Source organism: Monocercomonoides exilis, assembly GCF_001643675.1.
Source record: "Monocercomonoides exilis strain PA203 chromosome Unknown scaffold23-1346700, whole genome shotgun sequence".
Taxonomy (NCBI): Eukaryota; Preaxostyla; order Oxymonadida; family Polymastigidae; genus Monocercomonoides; species Monocercomonoides exilis.
This window is the reverse complement of record NW_027150568.1, coordinates 320,521-340,407: the sequence shown is the minus strand read 5'-3', so window position 1 is coordinate 340,407 and position 19,887 is coordinate 320,521. Positions and strand designations below refer to the sequence as shown.

The following is a 19,887-nucleotide window of genomic DNA, read 5'->3' as shown; positions in this document are numbered from 1 at the left end:
GGAAGTTTACAAAATAAAAAATCCTGATGGATTTAAAAAATAGGTTTTCTCATCTTTGAATCACTGAAATTCGATAACCACTTTAGAAATATCATAACTGCATTCATTAGAAATAGTCAAAATATATAAAAACATACAAATCGAAAAGTTTTACCGGTCGTTATCTGCCCACTTACCAAAATGATATAAATTTGAGGAAAAAAATTCACACACGCTTTAAAAAAAAAAAAAAAAAAAAAAAAAAAAAAGAGAGAGAGAGAGAGAGAGAGAGAGAATAGAATGCAAAATGTTTGGACAAAACTGGTTTAATTTTTTTAAATAAAATCGGAAAACGACAAATAATGTGCTCAGTGAAATAAAGTTTTTGATGCTATCGTTGAAAAATACTAAAAAGTTCGGATTTTTCACCTTTTGTGAAAAAATAATTGTTCTGAAAAGGATCTTTCAATTTTGTTGTTGTTATCAGAAAGTGTTTCCAGGTTCGGTTTCGATTTGTTTTCTTCAAAAACTTTTAACATATAAAATAAACAACAAATTTGTTAATTAGTTTTTCACTTTATTTTTACCAAAAGTTTTTTCTGTGATTTTTTTTATTCAAATGGTTGTGAATATAAACATTCCAATAAAAATTCTTTGTGATTTTTATCTTCTTATTCAATTAATATAACTTTTATTCCCGAAATACAAATCAACATGCAATTTTACATAATAAGCACTTTGCTGCACTCTTCAAACAAAAAGTCTATCTCAAATAATGCAATAATAAATAATTCGAAAATGATTGATTTTGAACAATAAGTTTAATTGTTACGAATAATAATTGGTGAAGTGAATCAATTTTTTTTTTTTGGAAAAAAGACATAAATGTCATTATAATTTGTATTTTGTTCTTAAAATATATAAAAAAAACAATGAATTGCAAAAATTTGTTCTTAATCCTTTTATTATTTGCTTCCTCCTGTTCCCTTCTTCTTTGGGCGGAGGTAAGAGCTATGTCCACACTTGCGCTTTCTGCAGTTATGAGCACGAGCAGGAAGACGAGCATAGCATCTACAAAAAATTCATGTGAAATAATAAAAAATCAAAAAATTGCACACTTTCTGCAAATCATTTTATCACAATTGTATTTACGGGCAAGAGCAGCAAGTGTTGGTTCAATAACACCACCACGAAGACGAAGCACCAAGTGGAGTGTAGCTTCCTTTTGAATATTATAATCTTGAAGTGTACGACCATCTTCGAGTTGTTTTCCAGCGAAGATAAGTCTTTGTTGATCTGGAGGAATTCCTTCCTTATCCTGAATTTTTTGCTTCACAGATTCGATGGTATCTGCATTTTCGACCTCAAGGGTGATGGTCTTTCCAGTCAATGTCTTCACAAAGATTTGCATTGCGGAGAAATGACAATTATTAAAAAAAAAATAGATCGTAAATTCCCCTTTTCAAAAAAAATTTTTTACTAGAAATGGGCAACCTCAGTTATTAATTTTTTATAATTTCGAATGAGTATTGTTGTTTCTGAAATTTGTCCATCTTGGACCACATTCTTTGGATTCATGGGAGCTGCTTCTTCATTAATTTTTGCAAACTTCGGCTCGTGCTATGGTACAGCTAAAGCTGGTGTTGGTGTTTGCGTGATGGGCGTTATGCACCCTCAGCTCATTGTTAAATCAACAATTCCAACAATTATGGCCGGTATGCATTATTTTAAATTGTAATTCTCGTTTTCAGCCTTTTCTTTTTAAAAGGTATTCTTGGTATTTACGGCTTGATTGTGGCCATTATTATCGGAATGGGTATTACAAACGAATACCCTCTTTACAACTCATTTGCTCATCTTGCTGGAGGGCTTTGCGTTGGATTCAGTTCTCTTGCTGCTGGGATCACCATCGGTATTGTTGGTGATGCAGGAGTTAGAGCAAATGCAAGACAGCCAAAATTGTTTGTTGGGATGCTTTTGATTCTTATTTTCGGAGAAGCTCTTGCATTGTATGGTGTCATCGTTGGGCTTATTCTTGCAACCAAAGGATCATCAAGTTTGTTGATTTTTATTTTTTACAAAGAAATTTCAAACTGAATTTTTCTTATTTTTATAGACAAGTGCACTGTTGGAGCGCCTACAAGTTAATTTGTCATTTCTCATTTCATAAATCCAACTTTTTTAATTAGAACACATTTTGAACAATTATTTAAAGAAAAGCTGGAGACAAAAAATTGATCGAGATGGAGATTACAAAAAATTCAAAATTATTAAAATTGATAATTCAAGGCTTGATATAAATCCATAATAAGAATATTCAGAAAAACATTACAAAATATCGTTTAAATTTATTCTCTTTCGACAAATACTCGCTTTTTGCTAAGTTTTTCCATATCATTTTCAATTTCCGCTAATTCTCTTTCAAGATCTTCCTTTCTCATCCTGATTGATCCAATATCAATGTGAAGTGACATATGTCCAATCTGATCTTTGATTTCAGTCCATCTCTTTTTCAACCCCTTCAAGAGTGTTTGCCTCTCTTCTTCACTCATCTCTTCCGGTTCTTTGGCAGCAATAAATTCTTCGTATGCTTGTTCTGTTTTGATATCATGAATTATCCGTTGTTCTTCAGCAATTTCAGCTTGAACACGATCTAAGTAAGCAGGTCTCTCTCCATATCCAGGGATTGATGTATAGTGTATTTCATTGTGTGAAGGCTTCTTTGCAGCTAACATACGAAGCAAAAAGAAAATGGAAGAAGGAAAAGCAAATAATAAAATAGAAATATTCAACAAAACAATAACATCAAAAATATTTTCAAACAAGACGAGACTGCAGCAAGTGCATTGGTTCTTACAAAATCAGTATATGATCTCAATCCATGAATTGGCTCCTAAAATTATTTTGAAATATGTATTTTTGAATGGTCATAAACTTCGCGTATAAATTCAAACTTCAGAACGAAGCGGAACATCTGGTTTTCGTGGAACCATATCTTGATAATGAAATTCTCTCACTGTTTTTCAGAAAAATGGATAACATTAGTTTCAATGCATTTATGAAAAATATAATTCTTAACGAATACATGCCTGGAGGAAGACTACGATCTTGCTTTCTCTGGAATTTATGTGGATCAACAGTAACGTGAGGTTTACCTTAAAAATAAATTGACAAATATTTTTAATAACATTTCTAAATAAACCAATCATAAATAATACCCATTGTAGCTGCCATTTGCTTTTTTGCTTCAACTTTCGGAGAGTGCATGGAATAATATCGTTCTGTTTGCTCAACAGGCTTTGATTCCTGTGGAAGCAACCCAAGAACATTTTCTCTATTTGTCCTAGGAGGTGGTCTACGCCGAGGAATTAAATCATCATCAAAAATCATAATATTTCAACGGTTTAATAATCAACTATATTGATAATGGGCTTTAAACATTTTTTGTTTCAGATATATTTCGAAACATTAAAATATTTAAATAAAATAATTCATTTTTGAATAATAAAGATGAATTATGAAATTATTGAAGAGATATTTTTGTTGTTGTTTTTTAAAAAAACGATAAATTAAATAACAAAAAAATGAGTTTTAGGTTTGGCGAAATATTGAATTGAACATTTTATATAGCTTGATGATTGGATAAACAATATGTTGATAAGTGCTTGAATATTAATTGATATTTACGAATATGCATTAGCAAACAGATTTACAAACACATATCATGAAAATACACGATTTTTGAATGGTGAAATCGAGAGCAGCAAAACAATTTCCAAACATTCATTTTATTTATTCGTGCTAACGTTATTTGCATGATTCTTTTGAGAAAGAAGAAAGATTCCTATTTTTAAGTTACAACTCATTATGAACAATGATTTTTTCATCCTCTCTTTCATCCTCCATAATGAAAATTCTTTATGACAATTAGCCGTTTCTTCAATTTTCTTCTCAATTCATTCACTTTGTTGGGCATAGGTGTACAGATATCGCATAAAATACCGGACATCGCACAAAATACCGTACAAGATCAATTTCACAACAACCGCAAGAGGAATAATTCTGACAATTTTCCCCAAAATATATCTCATCAATACAATCTCATTTGATAAATGTGACTTTCAAAACAGCTTCATTTGTGCTCAGAAAAAATTATTATTGATATCAAGGAGAAATAGGATTTTGAGTTTCAACGAGATTTCGATATATATTTTTTCTGAACACAAATAAAGCTGTTTTGAAAATTTGCATGTCAAATGAGTTTGCATTTATGAGATATATTTTGAGAAAATATTTCAGAATTATTCCTCTTGCAGTTGTTGTGAAATCGATCATGCTCTGTATTTTGTGCGATGTCCTGTATTTTATGCGATATCTGTACTCGCATTTGCACAATTGTTAAATTTGAATTTAAAACATATTTTGATGATCTTTTATTTCATTTCATTTGAAAGAAGACAATTTCTCAGAAAAAACTTTTGAAAAAGTGAAGTTTGGATATTTGCATAATAAAAGAAAAATAATAAATAGATAGTTTCCACTTATCATATGTTTTTTTGTATTGAAAAAACTCCATATTTTGAATTATCAAACAATTTTTTTTTCATTTTGTTCATTGTTTGTTTCTTAATACAGATTTGGTTTGAAATTAAAAAAAATTTCAAAAAACAATTGCAAAACTTTTAACTCAATTTTTCTGATGAGTTCTTTTTGTTTAATTCTCTGGTGAAAATGAAATTTGATTATTCTCATTCCGACTCACCAAATTTCACCTACACGCACAATTTAGGGTCAAAGCCTGAAATAATCACGTCGGTAATAGACAAATTCAGTTATTATCACAATTTTCCATGAACCGACATTTTTTTGGCCTATTTTTCATTCATATTCCATTGCACAAAATCACAGGTCTCATTGATAACAATTTTTCTCTTCATGTTTGACTTTTTTATAGAAAAATCGATTTTTCGATTTAAATATTCGATTTTTCAAAATTAGGTTTAAATAAGTTTTAATAATGTGTAAAAATAATAATAAATATTGTTTAAAATGAAAATAGTGTATAAGTTAAGAATTCAAAATAGTCCTTTTTCTTTCAGTTTGTTCAACAGAAGTTATTTGTTAATAACTTCTTCAAAAATGTTGGTTGGAGCATGAATTTATTGTCTGAAGATTATTCTTTTGAAAATCCAGTTGATTTTGATCATGATGATTTTTTTGTTTAATATGCAAAACATTTATGTTTGTTGACAATAATTTTGATTGATGTTCATTTTCTCATCCATTTTATGAATAATGACATTGTTTTATATTTTAATCGCTTCACTTCATCAAATCAAAAACCTGATTCTATCAAAAAATTTTTGTTGGAAAATACTCAAAATGAAAAATATTGAAAAATAAAATTTTCAAATTATGGAAAAATTATAGGTGTTATCAAAGAACAATCCCAAACAATTTCATTTTGTTAATTGAAAGACAACAAAACATATTTGCTATTTCAATACAAAAAAAAAAAAAAAAAAAAAAAAAAAAAAAAAAAAAAAAGTAAAAAAAAAAAATTTATGATTTGTCAAGTGATGAAAACACAATCTTTTTTATTTTTTATAAAGTTTTAAAAACATTAAGTGATTTCGAAATAATAAGAAATAAATTTCGAAATAGACAAATGAATTGATTTATTTAATGAACGACTTATTGAAGTTTCAATATTTCTTTCACTCGTATTGAATATAAGAAATACGTTCATTAACGTAATGATCCAAAAAAGAGAAAAATTATATGGGTGCAAAATATCATTTTTGTTAAAAGATATTTTCAGCTTTGAAACCGTATCATTTTGAATGGAAATATATAAAAACAAGAAACCAAAGAAATCAATACAAAATTACAAGAAAAATAGGAGAAGAATTATTGATTTATCTGATGACAGTTCGTCAACTGAAAGTAGCTCAGATACAACTTATTCAATAACACATAAAGTAAAATCGAAGAGAATTGTTCCATGGGTTTCGCGAAAGACAACTGTTTGCATTTTTTGTCAAGTTATTTGTTAAAATTTTTAAGAAATTTAGGATATTCAAAAAAGGCTGGAAAGAGCTATGACTCAAAAACTTTATCTCATTAATGTTCTTCATACTTCACCGCATCAACGCACTTACAGCGTTCTTGGAACGACACAAAATGAATACACAGTTGATATTGGAGAGATTATAACTTGTGATTGTCCTGATGCTGAGAATGGAAACACTTGTAAGCACATAGTATGCCAAAATATATACTAAGATATATACATGTTGTATGCAATATGTATTTAGATGTTTGTAATGCTGAAAGTCCTAAAACAACCTCAATCAAGCCCATTCGTTTATCAAAAAGGCCTGACAAAAGAAGAACTTAAAGAAATATTTGAAGCTGCTGATTCAAATCCACATGTCCAAGTTCCATTCGCAAAGAGAGGAAGATTTGGTTATGTTACAAAAAATGATGTTGAAGACAGATCTTTTCTCAACCCGAATTCAAGTAATAATACACTTGGAGATGGAGAAATTTTGACACATTCAAAGCGAAGCGCAAGTACAAAAAAAAGTAAGATAGATGCAAATGAGTCCCCAGAACGGAAGGAAGTCAAACGCCGCGAAGTGAGTGGTTTGTTTTCTTGTGAATACAATTGACATACATTACTCAAAACTTTCATTGATTTGAATAACAAAAAATTTTTTTAATGATAATTCGCTTAACAATAACTTTGATCACAACAACCCCCTGCCTCCCTTCCCCCTTGCATCCGTCCGTCTTGCTTACTTCCTCCCTCTCAATCTTTTTATCCCCACAATCAATCAATCAAAAAAAAAAAAAAAAACACAGGTGATTGCCCAGTGTGTTTCTGTCCTCTCACCGAAGGCGACACGGTGTGGTGCCGGTTCAGCTGCGGGCAGAGCATCCACAGAGAATGCTGGGATGTTTGGAAGACGAAGAGCGTATGGCATTTTATTATTATTATTATTATTATTTCTATTCTTTTTCTTTTTCTTTTTCTTTTTCTTTTTCTTTTCTTTTCTTTCTTTTCTTCTTCTCTATTCTCAAAAATCATATATTTCATTCTAATTCATCTTCAAACTTTGAATCTCTCTTCAGCAAACGTGTGTGTATTGCAGAGCGCCATTTGTATCTTCTCCCTCAGAAAAACAACCTGCACAACCATCATCATCATCATCATTTTATTCTTCTTCTTCTTCTTCTTCCTTTTCTTCTTCTTCTTCTTCTTCTTCTTCTTCTTCTTCTTCTTCTTCTTCTCCTTCTTCAGACTCTTTTTCAACTTCTTCTTCTTTCTCAGAAACAGAAACAGAAACAGACATATTTTCTTTCTCTTCTTCTTCTTCTTTTTCTTCCTCTTCTTCCTCCTTATCATCATCATCATCATCTTTTTCTTCTTCTCCACTTTCATCATCAGCCTCATTTTCTTATTCCTCTTCCTCTTCCTCATTCTCTCCATTGCCTTCTTCTTCTTCTTATTCCTCTTCCTCCTCCTCTTCTTCCTCTTCCTCTTCTTCCTCTTCCTCTTCTTCCTCTTCCTCTTCCTCCTCTTCCTCTTCCTCCTCTTCCTCTTCCTCTTCCTCTTCATCTCCTCCCTTCCCTCCCCCATCTTCAACATCTTCATTTCATTCTCCTTTCTCCTCTTCTGATTCAACCGAAGCAAAAAAAGAAGAACATCTTTTGATACCTTCTCATCTCATCTTCGATTCTTCTGCTTCTCAACAGGACGATTCTTTGAATGACAACACACTCATTCACTCACAAAACACATCTGTTGATTCTTGTTCTTGTTCTTGTTCTTCTTCTTCTTCTTCTTCTTCTTCTTCCTCCTCATTATCATCATCACCATTCTCCTCCTCTTCTTCTTCCTCCTCTCCCTTTTCATATCCTCCTTTCCCTTCTCTTCTTTCTTCTTCTCTTTCTTCTTCTTCTCTCTCTCTTCCTCTTTCTTCTTCTTCTTCTCCTTCTTCTCCTTCTTCTCTTTCTTCTTCTTCTCTTCCTTCTTCTTCATATCCCCCCAAACCAACATCTTCTCTTCCTCCTCTTTCAATCTTCCATTTAACACCCAAAAATGACGCTTTATCTTCTCCTTTGTCTTTCAAAGCAATCAAATTACAACAAAATGACACAAAAGAAAACATAAAATTGAATGAAAATGCGAAAGATAATGAAAAAACGCATCTTATTTTTGATGATGATGAGGAGGAGGAGGATGTTAAGAATGAAAAAATGAAAATAAAGTCGAATATTCTCAAAATATTTGAATCAGAAGACAAAAAAGATTCTTTCAAGAGAAGAAGCAAAAAACTGTTGGATGATTTTGATAATTCTTGAATTCCATTTAGTGAGTCGCTTTGATGAAGTATTTAATTATTCCACAGTCGATTATTTTGTTTTGGGATTACTTGTGCTCAAACTTGAAATTTTTAGAGATCTCCCTTTGAACGTGAATGCCTTTGAGATTTTCATCTCGATAGTCAACTGATTTTGACCATATGCTTTTGAAGAAAAAATTTTCATTTCATAATAGTTTAATTTTCTCCCTATGGTTATGGGCCAAATAAGGATTTTTCAGATCAAATAATTAAGATGGGCAAACAAATTAACAAGAAACGCAAGGTTCAATTAATAATTAATCATATTGTTTAAGATTTAATATTGACTTTTTTATCGAACACAAAAACAATTAATTCTTTGGATGCAAATAGTTCGTTGCCGATGGTGTTTTTTCAGCTGAGCTCAATGCATTCCTCCGCCAAGAGCTTGCTGAGGAAGGATACTCTGGATTGGAGATTCGTGTTGCTCCACCGATTACTGAAATTACAATCCGTGCCACACGTACAGCCTCTTTGATCGGTGAACAAGCAAAACGGTATATTTCTTCTCATATGATTTGAGATCAAGTTATTATTAAATTTTATTGTTCAATAATTGAATTATAGTCTCCAGGAATTGACATCATTAATCCAAAAGAGATGGGGATTCCCAGTTAATGGCGTTAGACTTCTTGCTGATCGTCTGAAGAACCGTGCCTTGTCTGCTGTTGCCCAGGCCGAATCAATGATCTTCAAAATCACTGGTGGACTTCCAGTGCGTCGTGCTGCATATGGTATTTTGCGTTTCGTCATGGAGAACGAAGCCAAGGGTGTTGAGGTTCGTGTTGGAGGAAAATTGAGAGGACAGAGAGGAAAAACAATGAAATTCCGCGACGGTTACATGATCAAATCAGGAGACCCCAAGCGTCAAATGGTTGATATTGCTGTACGTCATCTTCTTTTGGAACAGGGTATGCTTGGCATCTGCGTCAAGATCATGCTTCCAACAAAGAGACAACACGAAGATGGCAAAGAGTACATCCAGCCCGATGTTATTGAAATCTTCGATCCAAAAGAAGAAGAACTTCGCAATCAAGCGCCAGAGTATAAGCGCATTGATTTCCAGCAACCAATGGGATATCGCCGCTAAATAATCTTCATTCCCATTTATGCTGATGATATAATTTTTTTCAATTCGCTCAATTCATTTTTTGCCATATATATGAACACAGCGGCCAAACTTGCTTAATTCATGATAGCTTTTCTTTTTTTCTCGGAACCAACGAAAAATTGAAAAGACAATTGATTTCAGTGCATTTCGAATATTTTCAAGGGAAACATATAACAAACAGAAATGATAACCAAACACATAAAATATTTTGAGCAAGATTAAGAGAACAAGCAAAAACAATTTTTTTTCTCAAAATAACATGGACATTCATAATCATATTGAACTTGTAATTCTGAAATCTACTTTCAAACCACTTTGATATCCTTATTCAACATTCGTGTTTCAGCTGGCTGAATTATGATCTGCTGCCTTGAGGACAAAATCCACCACTTCTTGGCAGAATGAAGGAATCTCTGCAAAAAGAGGCGACTCAAAGCTAAAGTCCACACTTGTGCCATCTTCGGGTCCAGGCAACGAGTATACAAAGGTTGATGAGGAAACATGCGCTGCCCAGCCAATAATTTGTGAGAAAGCGTTTGAGCGAACAAGAATATTAGGCTGAGATTTTTTCTCTTTCTCATCTCCTGCGATCCAATACAGAAATATCCCTTCTTTGTTCACACCAAGGATAGCTGGATGTGGTGATTTGGGGAGTGTAACATCGCTTCCTTCAAAATATACGCAACCAAACTGTTCTGAGGCCATGGACCGCAGCGCCTCAATGTATCTAACCTTTCCTTCAAACTCTCGTGCGATTGGTTTCTCTATCAATCTTTGATATTCATCCAAAATAAGTTTCTCCCAAACAACTTCTTTTTTCACAGGAATTGCCCATTTAGGCAAAAATCTTGGAATCAAATTTGCGGAGCTGTTACAACAAAATAATTGTATTTTTTCAAAAAAAATTTCTTAAAGATATCAATTTCAAACGTTAAAAACCCAGCTTTGCGACCTGATGCAGATGGATTTCCAAAAGTTATTTGCATGTCAAGAGCTGCTAGTCTTAAAAAATCTGTTTGATCAAGAACGTAATGTCCTCGAAGTACATCTTCTCTGAGCTTTAAATAAATTTGAATAAAGAAGCAAATGAAGAAATTCACAAAAACAACATCCACAAACTTGAATAAATGTCATATGAACTGCAATAGGATCAACTAGGTTGAGAGAAAAATAATTGCGTCTTTTGAATAGAAGCTTTGTGAATTGAGTAGGAGTTGGCACTATTTCATTTGGAGTAAGTAGATGATCTATAATAACAGTTATAAACAATCATAAATTAAAAGGTATTTGCATTAATATATATGAGAAATCTTTTAGGACCTTGTTGAACTCCAATTTGTGCTGATGATTCGAATAAAGAAAAAGCTTCTTTTTCGACAGTTAGCGATATTTTAATAGCTATTTTTTGAAGAAGATCTTCAACTTTTGTTTCACTTAATGTTATGAATTTATTAGAGCTTCCGTCTTCATAATAAACATCGATCATACTTTCCAAAAAATTTGTTATATGCAAAATGATCAGACCAAAACACCCTAAAGTTACTAATGCGAACTTTTATCAAGATTCCAGCGACATTTTATAACCTTCATTCACAAACTCCAATTTTATCGTTCTATGCAAATCTCTGGTTCCAATGGAAGTCATGAAATCGAAGCAGTATGGCAATTTTTGTTTGAGTTAATGAAAGTGTTTTTCTAGAATTCTCAATTTCGAAATCATCATCAGTTAGGAAAACGTGAATTGCATCGAACTTCTCATTCATTTGGGCAATTTAATCCACCAATTTCAGAAAGAGCCGATCATACTGAGCCAAAACAGATTTGCGAAAATGTTTGAAGGATTGTGTTGGGAAAAATGTCTATTTTTATTTTTTTAATTTCACTACTAGTGGAAGAAATATGGAACATGCAGATATGGAAGTCACTGCTGGTATTTGCATGAACCTAGAGGTTCAGATGAAGAATCTGCGCCTGAATTCAAGCCTGGAAGATACTGGGTTGCTCGTAGGCACAGCATGCCAGATATAAAGTCGCCAAACGTTGTTACAAAAAATATATCACAACAAAACATTTCAACACTTCCTCCTCCTCGACCACCGCAAATGGAACCACCACGAAATCCTGCGAACCCGTTCAATTTTCAGCGAAGTTCAATGTCATATGAACTAAATCTGGAAGGAGAGCCAACCGAACTAACATTGTTTTATCCATTTCAGACAATGGAAGAGAGGCTTGAAAAAACGCTCTATGAGTATTTGGAATGGTGGGAAACCCAAGGAATTGGAAGGTTGGAAGACTTTTCAATGCCTTTTACTCGTCTTTATGTGCAGATGAAGAAGAAGAGTGCGTTTATGATAGATGTCGGGAGGTCGATCTACCGCAAGTTTGGGCAGTTTGTGGACTCGATGGCGAAGAAAGGGCTGATGCGTGTGGGGATGGTGCGTGAGCTGCACTGTGTGATAGGGGTGGACAGGAAAGTGCTGTCTGACTGCCACGAGCGCTTCTTTCGGGACGAGCAGCGCCGGCTGGCTGCACACAAGGCACGCGCCCGCCTTGTCGAGGGAGTCTCAATGAACGACCAGAAGGAGCTGGAGTGTTCGTCTTCTGCTAATTCTTCTTGTGCTTCTTCTTGTATGTCTTCTCCTTCTCCTTCATCTTCACCTTCTTCTGCTTCTTCTTCAACTTTATCATCCTCTGCAGGCATTGAGGTGTATAAAAGTGGAGTGCCAAACGAGACAACTGATGTGGTCTTTCACTTCAGAGCTACAAACAGCGAGGCGTCGTGTTCTGCCTTCACACGGCAGCACGACTTCGGATGGGGCGGATTTGTGATTGGCATCTGGAAGGAGCAAGAAAATTACAAAGCAAACAAAGAAGCAAACAAAGAAACGGAAAAAATAGCAGAAAAAATGACAGACAAAATGACAGACAAAATGACAGAGAAAGTGACAGAGAAAGTGATGCTCTTCGCCACAAAGCCCTTTTCCTCGTGCGACGAGGCGCGAAAGCTGCCTCTTTCTGTGTCTCTGCCACCCAATTGCCACTCATCCGCACAGCAGTGCTGGTTCTTTGCTCTTGTCTTCTTTGAGGACGGCGTCACGCCTGTGAACGGGATCCGCTCGTATTTCCGCATCTGCCCCGGCGCCGCGCCGGCACACGTGATTTTGGAGTGTGGGATGCGTTTGTCGCCGATTATGGCATTCTTTCCGGCAGAGGCAGAGAAGCAAGCAGAAAGTGAAGTGAAGAAGAAATGGGAAGAAGGGAAGGTGCGTTCATTGGGGAATCAGCAGAGGCAGATGAGTCAAAGTCAAAATCAGAGTCAGAAACAACAACAACAACAGAATCCTCAACAGAATCAAAAGCAGCAGTTGTGTTCTGGTATTCGACACAGGTCAGCTTCTCCTTTATCTTCTGTGGAATTGTCTGCAGGTTGCACTGGGAAGATGCACAGCTGCTGCTCGTCTGTCCCTCCACCAAATTCGAATTCATCATCATCATCAAATTCTTCTTCTTCTTCTTCCTCTTCTTCTTCACCAGAATCTTCTCCATTCAGAACGATCACCCGCCCGCTGCCTGAGAAGAACGAGGAGGCGCCTGCTAATAAAAATGTGTTCTTTTTCTATCGAAGCTCTTCTCCTCCGCCTGAAACACCGACTGTCAATTGCATAGAGACTGCTTCAATACATCAGCATCTGCCTTATCTCTCTATCACTTCTGATAATAATAGTAATAATAATGCAACTTCTTCTTCTGCTTCTGCTTCTTTAGCTTCTTCTTTGTCTTCTCCCTTTTCTTCTTCTTCTTCTTCTTCTTTCAATGGAGAATCCAAACAAACATCAGAATACAACCCTGATTCTGAATCTAATTCTTCTTCTTCTTCATCAGAGCCAACCCAATTCCTCACCTTCTCAGTCGATTCCGTCAACACCTCCTCCGTTCTCCTCCTCCTCACTCACCTTTCTTCAAATTCCCCCTTTTTCATCTCAATGGCCCCTTCTCTTCCTCTCCATTACTCAGACGAAGAAGCGTCTGGGCTGCGTGTGTGGAGTTGCTCTTTGCCTGTCAGCCATCAGCTGCCTCAGAAGAACAGATTGGCTGTTCCTTCTATGCCTTCTGTGTTTCCGCTCCCGTGTTATTCGCCCTTGGAGCAGGAGGATGAGAGGAAGAAGAAGGAAATGAAGAAGGAAATGAAGAGGGAGAAGGAGAAGGAGATGAAAGGGAAGGGGAATATGAACGTGAAGAATAGAGAAGAAGATGGAAACAGGACACAGATATTCACTTTGAATGTGGTGGATAAAAAGATGGGAAAAAATGGAGAATCTGCTGATAATCATGCTATTAATCAATCAACTTTATCTTCTTCTTCTTCTTTTTCATCTTCTTCACTTTCCTCTTCTTCTTCTTCTTCCTCTTTTTCCTCTTCTTCTTCATCATCACAACCAGACTCAACTCCTAATCCTTCCATTTCCCTTCAGCCAGTTTCTCTTCTTCCAGATGGCCTTTACTCAGTCTCCTTCCTCGGCCTCACCCAATCAGGTGTTCTGCTCTTCACACCTAATTCTTCTTCTGCTAGTGCTTCTCTTCCTGTCCTCTCTGCTTCTTCTGCGAGAGCACTGTCTTCTATCTCTTCTTCTTCTTCTTCTTCTTCCTCTTCCTCTTCTCTATCATCAATATCATCATCATCATCATCATCTTCTTCTTCTCTTTCTTCTTCTTCTTCATCTGATGAGAAGAAGAAGAAGCATTTATCCTCTCCTTCCCAGCCATCCCTCTCGTGGTGTGTCTTCGTCTCCACCGATGCCTCGCACACACAGCAGACTCTGCTTCCTTTTCTTTCTCCTCTTTCTGCCTCTGTATTCTCTGAATATTCTTTGCTAAGCCCTGCTGGTTGTGCATTCAGAGCAGATGGACAAGTTATGAAGAGTAACATGAGCACATCATCATCATCGTCTTCTTCTTCTTCCTCATCCTCTTCTCCTTCTTCTCCCTTTTCTTTTCCTCTCTCTTCTCTCAGACTCACTCCCTTACCCCTTCCCTCTGACGAGCCACTCACCGACCCCTCTCTGGAAGCCATGCTTGCCTCAACAAAATCCTCTTTCCTGTCATCATCATCATCATCTTCTTCTTCTTCCTCCTCCTCTTCTTCTCTTTCTTCTTCTCCTTCTTCTCCTGTCATTTCTGCCTCAGAGCCGCTGTCTGCCGAGCAGCTGAGCAACCTCACTGCACAAATGGTGCGTATTCAGAGGCAGATTGACAAGCTATTGCACCAAAAGAACACGCTCAGCTCGATTCTGATGAGCCATCACAGACAGTTCAGCCAAATTAGTCAATGCAGTCAACAACAACAGAGTCAACAACAGAGTCAACAGCAGCAGGTTCAGCAGCAGAGAAGCAGTGGAGAAAGAGGAGAAAGAGAAGGAAGAGGAGGAAGAGAAGAGAAAGGAGACAGAAACGACAGAAACGACAGAAATGAGAGAGAAACAAACAGAAAAGCAGAGCAGCACGGTTTGCATGCAGATGCGACGCCGTTTGAGTATCATCCGAAGCAGAAGGAGATGTTTGGGGAATCTTCTTTGGAAGGCAATGGAGGAGAAAGAGGAGGAGGAGGAGCAGAAGGAGAAGGAGAAAGAGGAGAAAGAGGAGGAGCGAACTGGAAGGAAAAAGCAATACAGAGGAAGAAAAACACAACAAAGGAGGAATTTGCGAGGAATCCGGTTTCATCATCATCATCATCATTGCCATCATCTTCTTGTTCTTCTGTGATGAATCAAGCATTGGCTATGAATACATCTTCACTTGGAGGTTGTTCATTGAATGGAAACACTCCATCTTCTTCTTCTTCTTCTTCTTCTTCATCATCAACCTCAAATCCAACCTCAAATCCAACCTCAACAACAACACTGAAGTATCCACAACGTCCTTCTTCTCCTCTCTTCTCGAATCCTCCTTCGTTTGCCCTGCGCCACTCTCCTTTGTCTGTCTCCCCTCCTTCTGTCGCATCGGTGGGGCTGCAGATGGCAAATGACAGGGTAAATACATATTCTAATGCATATTCCAATTCCAATACAAATTCCAATATAAATGCTAATTCCAATGCTAATGCCAGCATTTCTTCTTCCTCTGCAAATGCTCCTCTTTCTGCTGCTGCTGCTGCTTTTCCCTCAACAGCAGCATCTTCAATGGCATCTTCATGCGGTTCTTCTCTTCTGCCTCCCTCTGCTGCGCCTTCCACGCTCCCTGCAGTTGCTTTGCCTTCTTCATTGGCTTCCTTGTCTTCTTTGCCTTCTTTAACTTCATTGGCTTCTTTATCTTCCCTTCCTCCCCTCTCTTTGCTCTCCTCCTATCGCCAGATGTATCAGAATGCTGCTGCTTATGCGTCTTCTGCCTCTTCTGCCCCATCATACACAGGGATCCTTTCTTCACTCGACGCAGGTGCTGAACCGTTTGTTCCTTCTTCTCGTTCGCAAATGTCAGATCAGCAGTGCTTGTTGGATGCAATGGCTATGGGACAGTTTGGGCAAGTGGGGCAAGCAGGGCAGATGGGTCAAATGACATATCCTTCTTCTTCTTCTTCTTCTTCTTCTTCTTCTGTCAATTCTTCTTTCCCTTCTGCTTCGTCTGTTCCTTCTTCGATTTCTTCTCTTCCTTCTTCTCTTCCTTCTTCTTCTGGTACTGCTGCTGCTGCTGTTACTAATGCATCTTATTCAGGGAGTGGAGGCATGAGTTCAAGTGGAAGAACAGGATATTCTGAAGGGGTGGCTGGCATAACAACACCTGAAATGAGTCGGAATTCATCGCTTTCGATGTTTCCACAGCCGTATGGCGGGTTTGGCTCAACTTCAGCTACGCCAACGCTTTCATCTTCATTGCCATCTTCTTCAATTTCTTCTTCTTCTTCCTCATCAACTTCGAATCCTTCCACAACTTTTGCTTCTGCTGCTGACGATGCGTTCTTCGGAAACCCATCTTCGTTTCGCACTCCTCCGTTCTCTTTGACCACACCGCCATCTTCATTCAACCTGTGCACTCCTCCTTTGTCTTCCTTCACCCCCTTTTTCACTCCTCCTGGCCTGTCTGTCATTCCTTCGTTCAACACATTCAGCAGCACACCAACAATGTCCTTTACTGTCCCCACGCCCCCGCTGTACTCTCAGACGCTCGGCGGTTCGGCTATGGGGAATCTTTCTTCTTCTTCTTTGTCTTCTTCTTCCTTATCCTCCTCCTCATCTTCCTCCATCCCTACATCTTCTTCTTCCTCTTCTAACACAACCCCACCGCTGATTAGTGGGTGCTTTCCAAGCGCTTCGGCATTCAATTCCCAGCTGAACACTCCTCCTCTGCTGTTCCCACAGACCTCGTTCATTCAGTCGGCAGAGCTTCATTCTTCCTCTGAGCAGCAGAAACAGCAGCAGCCGAATCAGCAAAACAGCTCCGGCGCTTCTGCTGGGATTGGATCATACGGAAATCAGTTTTAACATTAAGAGCCCTTTTTTATAGACATTTATATTTTTACCAATATTTTCCCCTCCATCTTAAAATTTCTAATGGAATTATTACTTCATTTACGTTGATTGAATCATTCATTTTTGACTGCACACTTCCAGCCAGGCAGTTACCCTTCCTGGCTCTTTGGAAAGTGATGCAAGTCATTCAACGTTGCCTTATCTGTCGTTAGTACTTTTGTTGTTTTCGTTTTGTTTAAATATGTCATATTCACATCCCAAACATTGAAATAAAATGAAAAATGAAAAATAATAAGAATAATTAAGCTTGTTGAAAATAATATTGTGCTATTAGATCACCTCAAAGCAGCACGGCGACGTGCTTGAAATTGAGGTGCTTTGAGGTTTATTCTTGTTGTTTTCGCTTGAGTCACAATTGATGTGGGACCTTCTTCTTCTTCTGTATTCTGAAGAGGAAGTTGATACTGCAATGGAAGCTGAGGCGCAAGATATGCTGGTTGGACAAGAGGTGAAAGTGGAGCTTGGAGAGGAAGGGGAGCTTGCTGTTGTGGTGAAGTGATAATTGTGATGGGTGTTTGCGAAGAGAGAGGTTGAGGAGAAACTGGAAGTGAAGGAGAAGATGGAGCTGTTGTGATGACAATGTTTGTTGAAGGTGACGAACATCCAGGAACAGCATAAGGTAGAGATTGAGAAGGGTATAAAGATGGAGAGCCAAGAATGGGATAATTGAGCGATTGAGCTTGAGGCAATGATCGTGGATATCCATACATATCCGAAATAACTTCATTAAATGGAGGAGCTAAATAAGGAGAAGAGTAACGAACTCTAAACAGAATAAATGAAAACGTGAAGAAGAAGTTATGAATGATTTATAAAATTATCAATCTAACCCTCCATTATAATCTGGTATTTTAACTGGAAATCCAGAAGCAATTCGCAGTGCTGTTCCACGTGGTTCATCGTTAAATAATCTGCTCCGAGTTCCAATGGTACCACACGGAATGGAGTAACTGTGGAAAATTGTCACAAGAAAACAAATAAACAAATTCAAACTATAATGAATCAAAATCATCTGAAGCATCTTCTTGTGTTTCGCAACAGCATTCAATATCCAAATCAAGAAGACAATTTATTGGAGCTTCACCAAATTCCAAGCAGAGGGGATGAATATCACATTCATCACAGCAAGGTGAGAGCTCTTCTAATGTACATTCAGCTGAACAATGTAAAAGTTTTATATAAAACAGCCATAATATTTCAAAAATGCGAAATATTGCCATAAATAAGAAAAGCAAAGAAAAAAAGAAAAAAATACTATTTCCAAGCTGTAGAAAGCAAAATTATTTTTTGATGGGATTTTTCATTAAATTTACTTCGGGACGGATCGTAAAATAATTATATTTTTTGGAACTATAATGAGGCTACAGAAAACATTGTATTGCATACTTGCCTTTTCATTGACTTTTTGTGCGAATGCAGAAGATGTTGTATTCGAAAATTTCCCAACTAAAAGAGGTTTTTACAAGATGATAGAAACCGCTGAGAATCATTATAGCTTTGCAAAGGGGGTCCCTTATCCCTTGTCAAAGGAAACAAGAAGATTGTTTCAAACGGACCGCCCAGAGATACCAAAACAATATGATTTCCGCGAGGTTTAATTCTTTTTGTCCATTTTCAGAAAATAAATTAATCAATATTTCAGAAATATAATGCAACAATCTCAAATATCGTTCAAAATCAAGGCCAGTGTGGTAGGTGTGCTTATTTTCTAGAGCTTATTTTTTAACATGTTTTTGCCTTTTATGAAGTTGCTGGGCAATATCTGCTGCTGATTGTGCTGCAGCTTATGCACTAAAATGGACAACCGAAACAAACAACACTATAGTGAATGAACATTTTTCGGCACAATATCTTGTTTGAGTTTATCAATGTTTTTTTGAATTATGCAAAAAATCTTTCGTTAGCTTGATTGCGACCATTCTTGTCAAAGTTACGATGCTAAAGATTGCCAAAATGGATGTAGAGGAGGTTACTCTAATTTGGCTTTTGAATGTATGTATTTATGCGTTTATCAAAATTATTTCAAAGTATTTTTGCCAATTAATTTTAATTTCTGTTCAAAGTTATGAAAAAAAATGGTATTCCAAACAGCGAATGCCTTCCTTATAAAATGAAAAATGACACATGCCCCGCAACGTGCGTAAGCGGAAAATCTATTAATTACTTTACAAAGTATGATTCCGCCTATATTTCATTTATTTTAAAAATAATCTTTATTTTTTTTTCTAATAGAGAGCAATGCGGATTTGAACCGTGGGTATTTTTCCCTGGAAATTCCATTCGTCCACTCGAAGACATCCAGCTGATACTGTCTTGGTGGGGACCTGCTGCAGGTTATTATTTTTATTCTATTCATATTTTTTAATTTACAAATAATAAATGAATATTTAAAATTTTATTTTATTTAATTAATTTTATTTTAGTGAATTATGAAGTTTTTAAAAGCTTTTATGATTTCACTGATCAGTTTAAGAATGGTGAAGTTTACACAAAGAACCCGAAAGAGCGCAAAGGTACAGGCGAGTATCATGCAGTCGCAATATATGGGTATCGTATCCTGTTAATATCTTTTGAATATTTTTTCCACAACATTCTGTCAATTAATTTTTGCCAATAATTATTATTTCTTTGAATGCATGTTATTGATGCTATTCATTCAGATATGGCGAGAAGAATGGAACCAATTATTGGCTGGTGAAAAACAGGTTTGCTCACTTTGTTGTCTTTCTCAATCAATCACTTCATATTTAATCTCATTCCATTTTTTTTTTCATATTCATTCAAAATAACACATCATCGTCTTCTTCTTCATTTCTTTTTCTTTTTATTTTTTTCCTCTCACTGAAACAACTTATTATTCACA

The 19,887-nt window shown here is 36.3% G+C and overlaps 9 protein-coding genes across 9 annotated transcripts; 5 read left to right on the top strand and 4 right to left on the bottom strand.

The window, feature by feature from the left end:
• Positions 1-863: 863 nt before the first annotated feature.
• Positions 864-1,429, bottom strand: MONOS_790 (putative 60S ribosomal protein L40, ubiquitin fusion protein). The gene is made up of 2 exons (XM_067878263.1): positions 1,098-1,429; positions 864-1,050 (listed from the first exon to the last, which is right to left on the bottom strand). Exons 1-2 carry the CDS (start codon positions 1,388-1,390, stop codon positions 945-947), a joined length of 399 nt encoding a protein of 132 aa, XP_067727142.1. The 5' UTR covers positions 1,391-1,429; the 3' UTR covers positions 864-944.
• A 41-nt stretch (positions 1,430-1,470) lies between these two features.
• On the top strand, positions 1,471-2,230 carry MONOS_791 (putative V-type H+-transporting ATPase subunit c). Its single transcript, XM_067878275.1, has 3 exons — positions 1,471-1,694; positions 1,748-2,035; positions 2,096-2,230. Exons 1-3 carry the CDS (start codon positions 1,502-1,504, stop codon positions 2,125-2,127), a joined length of 513 nt encoding a protein of 170 aa, XP_067727141.1. The 5' UTR covers positions 1,471-1,501; the 3' UTR covers positions 2,128-2,230.
• Positions 2,154-3,407, bottom strand: MONOS_792 (putative Calmodulin-binding). Its single transcript, XM_067878285.1, has 5 exons — positions 3,198-3,407; positions 3,069-3,134; positions 2,934-2,995; positions 2,803-2,872; positions 2,154-2,707 (listed from the first exon to the last, which is right to left on the bottom strand). The coding sequence occupies exons 1-5, from the start codon at positions 3,367-3,369 to the stop codon at positions 2,328-2,330; spliced, it is 750 nt and encodes a 249-aa protein (XP_067727140.1). The 5' UTR covers positions 3,370-3,407; the 3' UTR covers positions 2,154-2,327.
• A 2,353-nt stretch (positions 3,408-5,760) lies between these two features.
• On the top strand, positions 5,761-8,349 carry MONOS_793 (uncharacterized protein; the record flags this gene model as incomplete). Its single annotated transcript, XM_067878296.1, has 7 exons — positions 5,761-5,764; positions 5,791-5,810; positions 5,844-6,005; positions 6,054-6,242; positions 6,297-6,627; positions 6,847-6,959; positions 7,117-8,349. The coding sequence occupies 7 exons, from the start codon at positions 5,761-5,763 to the stop codon at positions 8,347-8,349; spliced, it is 2,052 nt and encodes a 683-aa protein (XP_067727139.1).
• A 224-nt stretch (positions 8,350-8,573) lies between these two features.
• On the top strand, positions 8,574-9,588 carry MONOS_794 (putative 40S ribosomal protein S3-1). The gene is made up of 3 exons (XM_067878305.1): positions 8,574-8,634; positions 8,724-8,887; positions 8,958-9,588. The coding sequence occupies exons 1-3, from the start codon at positions 8,605-8,607 to the stop codon at positions 9,478-9,480; spliced, it is 717 nt and encodes a 238-aa protein (XP_067727138.1). The 5' UTR covers positions 8,574-8,604; the 3' UTR covers positions 9,481-9,588.
• Positions 9,589-9,632: 44 nt separating this feature from the next.
• On the bottom strand, positions 9,633-10,987 carry MONOS_795 (putative talin; the record flags this gene model as incomplete). The annotated part of the gene is made up of 4 exons (XM_067878316.1): positions 9,633-10,369; positions 10,432-10,559; positions 10,621-10,748; positions 10,822-10,987. 4 exons carry the CDS (start codon positions 10,985-10,987, stop codon positions 9,844-9,846), a joined length of 948 nt encoding a protein of 315 aa, XP_067727137.1. The 3' UTR covers positions 9,633-9,843.
• Positions 10,988-11,116: 129 nt separating this feature from the next.
• MONOS_796 (uncharacterized protein) lies at positions 11,117-17,247 on the top strand (the record flags this gene model as incomplete). Its single annotated transcript, XM_067878327.1, has 3 exons — positions 11,117-11,158; positions 11,228-11,332; positions 11,391-17,247. The coding sequence occupies 3 exons, from the start codon at positions 11,117-11,119 to the stop codon at positions 16,974-16,976; spliced, it is 5,733 nt and encodes a 1,910-aa protein (XP_067727136.1). The 3' UTR covers positions 16,977-17,247.
• A 52-nt stretch (positions 17,248-17,299) lies between these two features.
• Positions 17,300-18,244, bottom strand: MONOS_797 (uncharacterized protein; the record flags this gene model as incomplete). The annotated part of the gene is made up of 3 exons (XM_067878337.1): positions 17,300-17,789; positions 17,855-17,974; positions 18,018-18,244. The coding sequence occupies 3 exons, from the start codon at positions 18,242-18,244 to the stop codon at positions 17,300-17,302; spliced, it is 837 nt and encodes a 278-aa protein (XP_067727135.1).
• A 246-nt stretch (positions 18,245-18,490) lies between these two features.
• On the top strand, positions 18,491-19,775 carry MONOS_799 (putative Papain family cysteine protease; the record flags this gene model as incomplete). Its single annotated transcript, XM_067878358.1, has 8 exons — positions 18,491-18,616; positions 18,667-18,719; positions 18,773-18,878; positions 18,929-19,016; positions 19,088-19,196; positions 19,257-19,357; positions 19,448-19,571; positions 19,685-19,775. The coding sequence occupies 8 exons, from the start codon at positions 18,491-18,493 to the stop codon at positions 19,773-19,775; spliced, it is 798 nt and encodes a 265-aa protein (XP_067727134.1).
• Between the last annotated feature and the right edge of the window lie 112 nt (positions 19,776-19,887).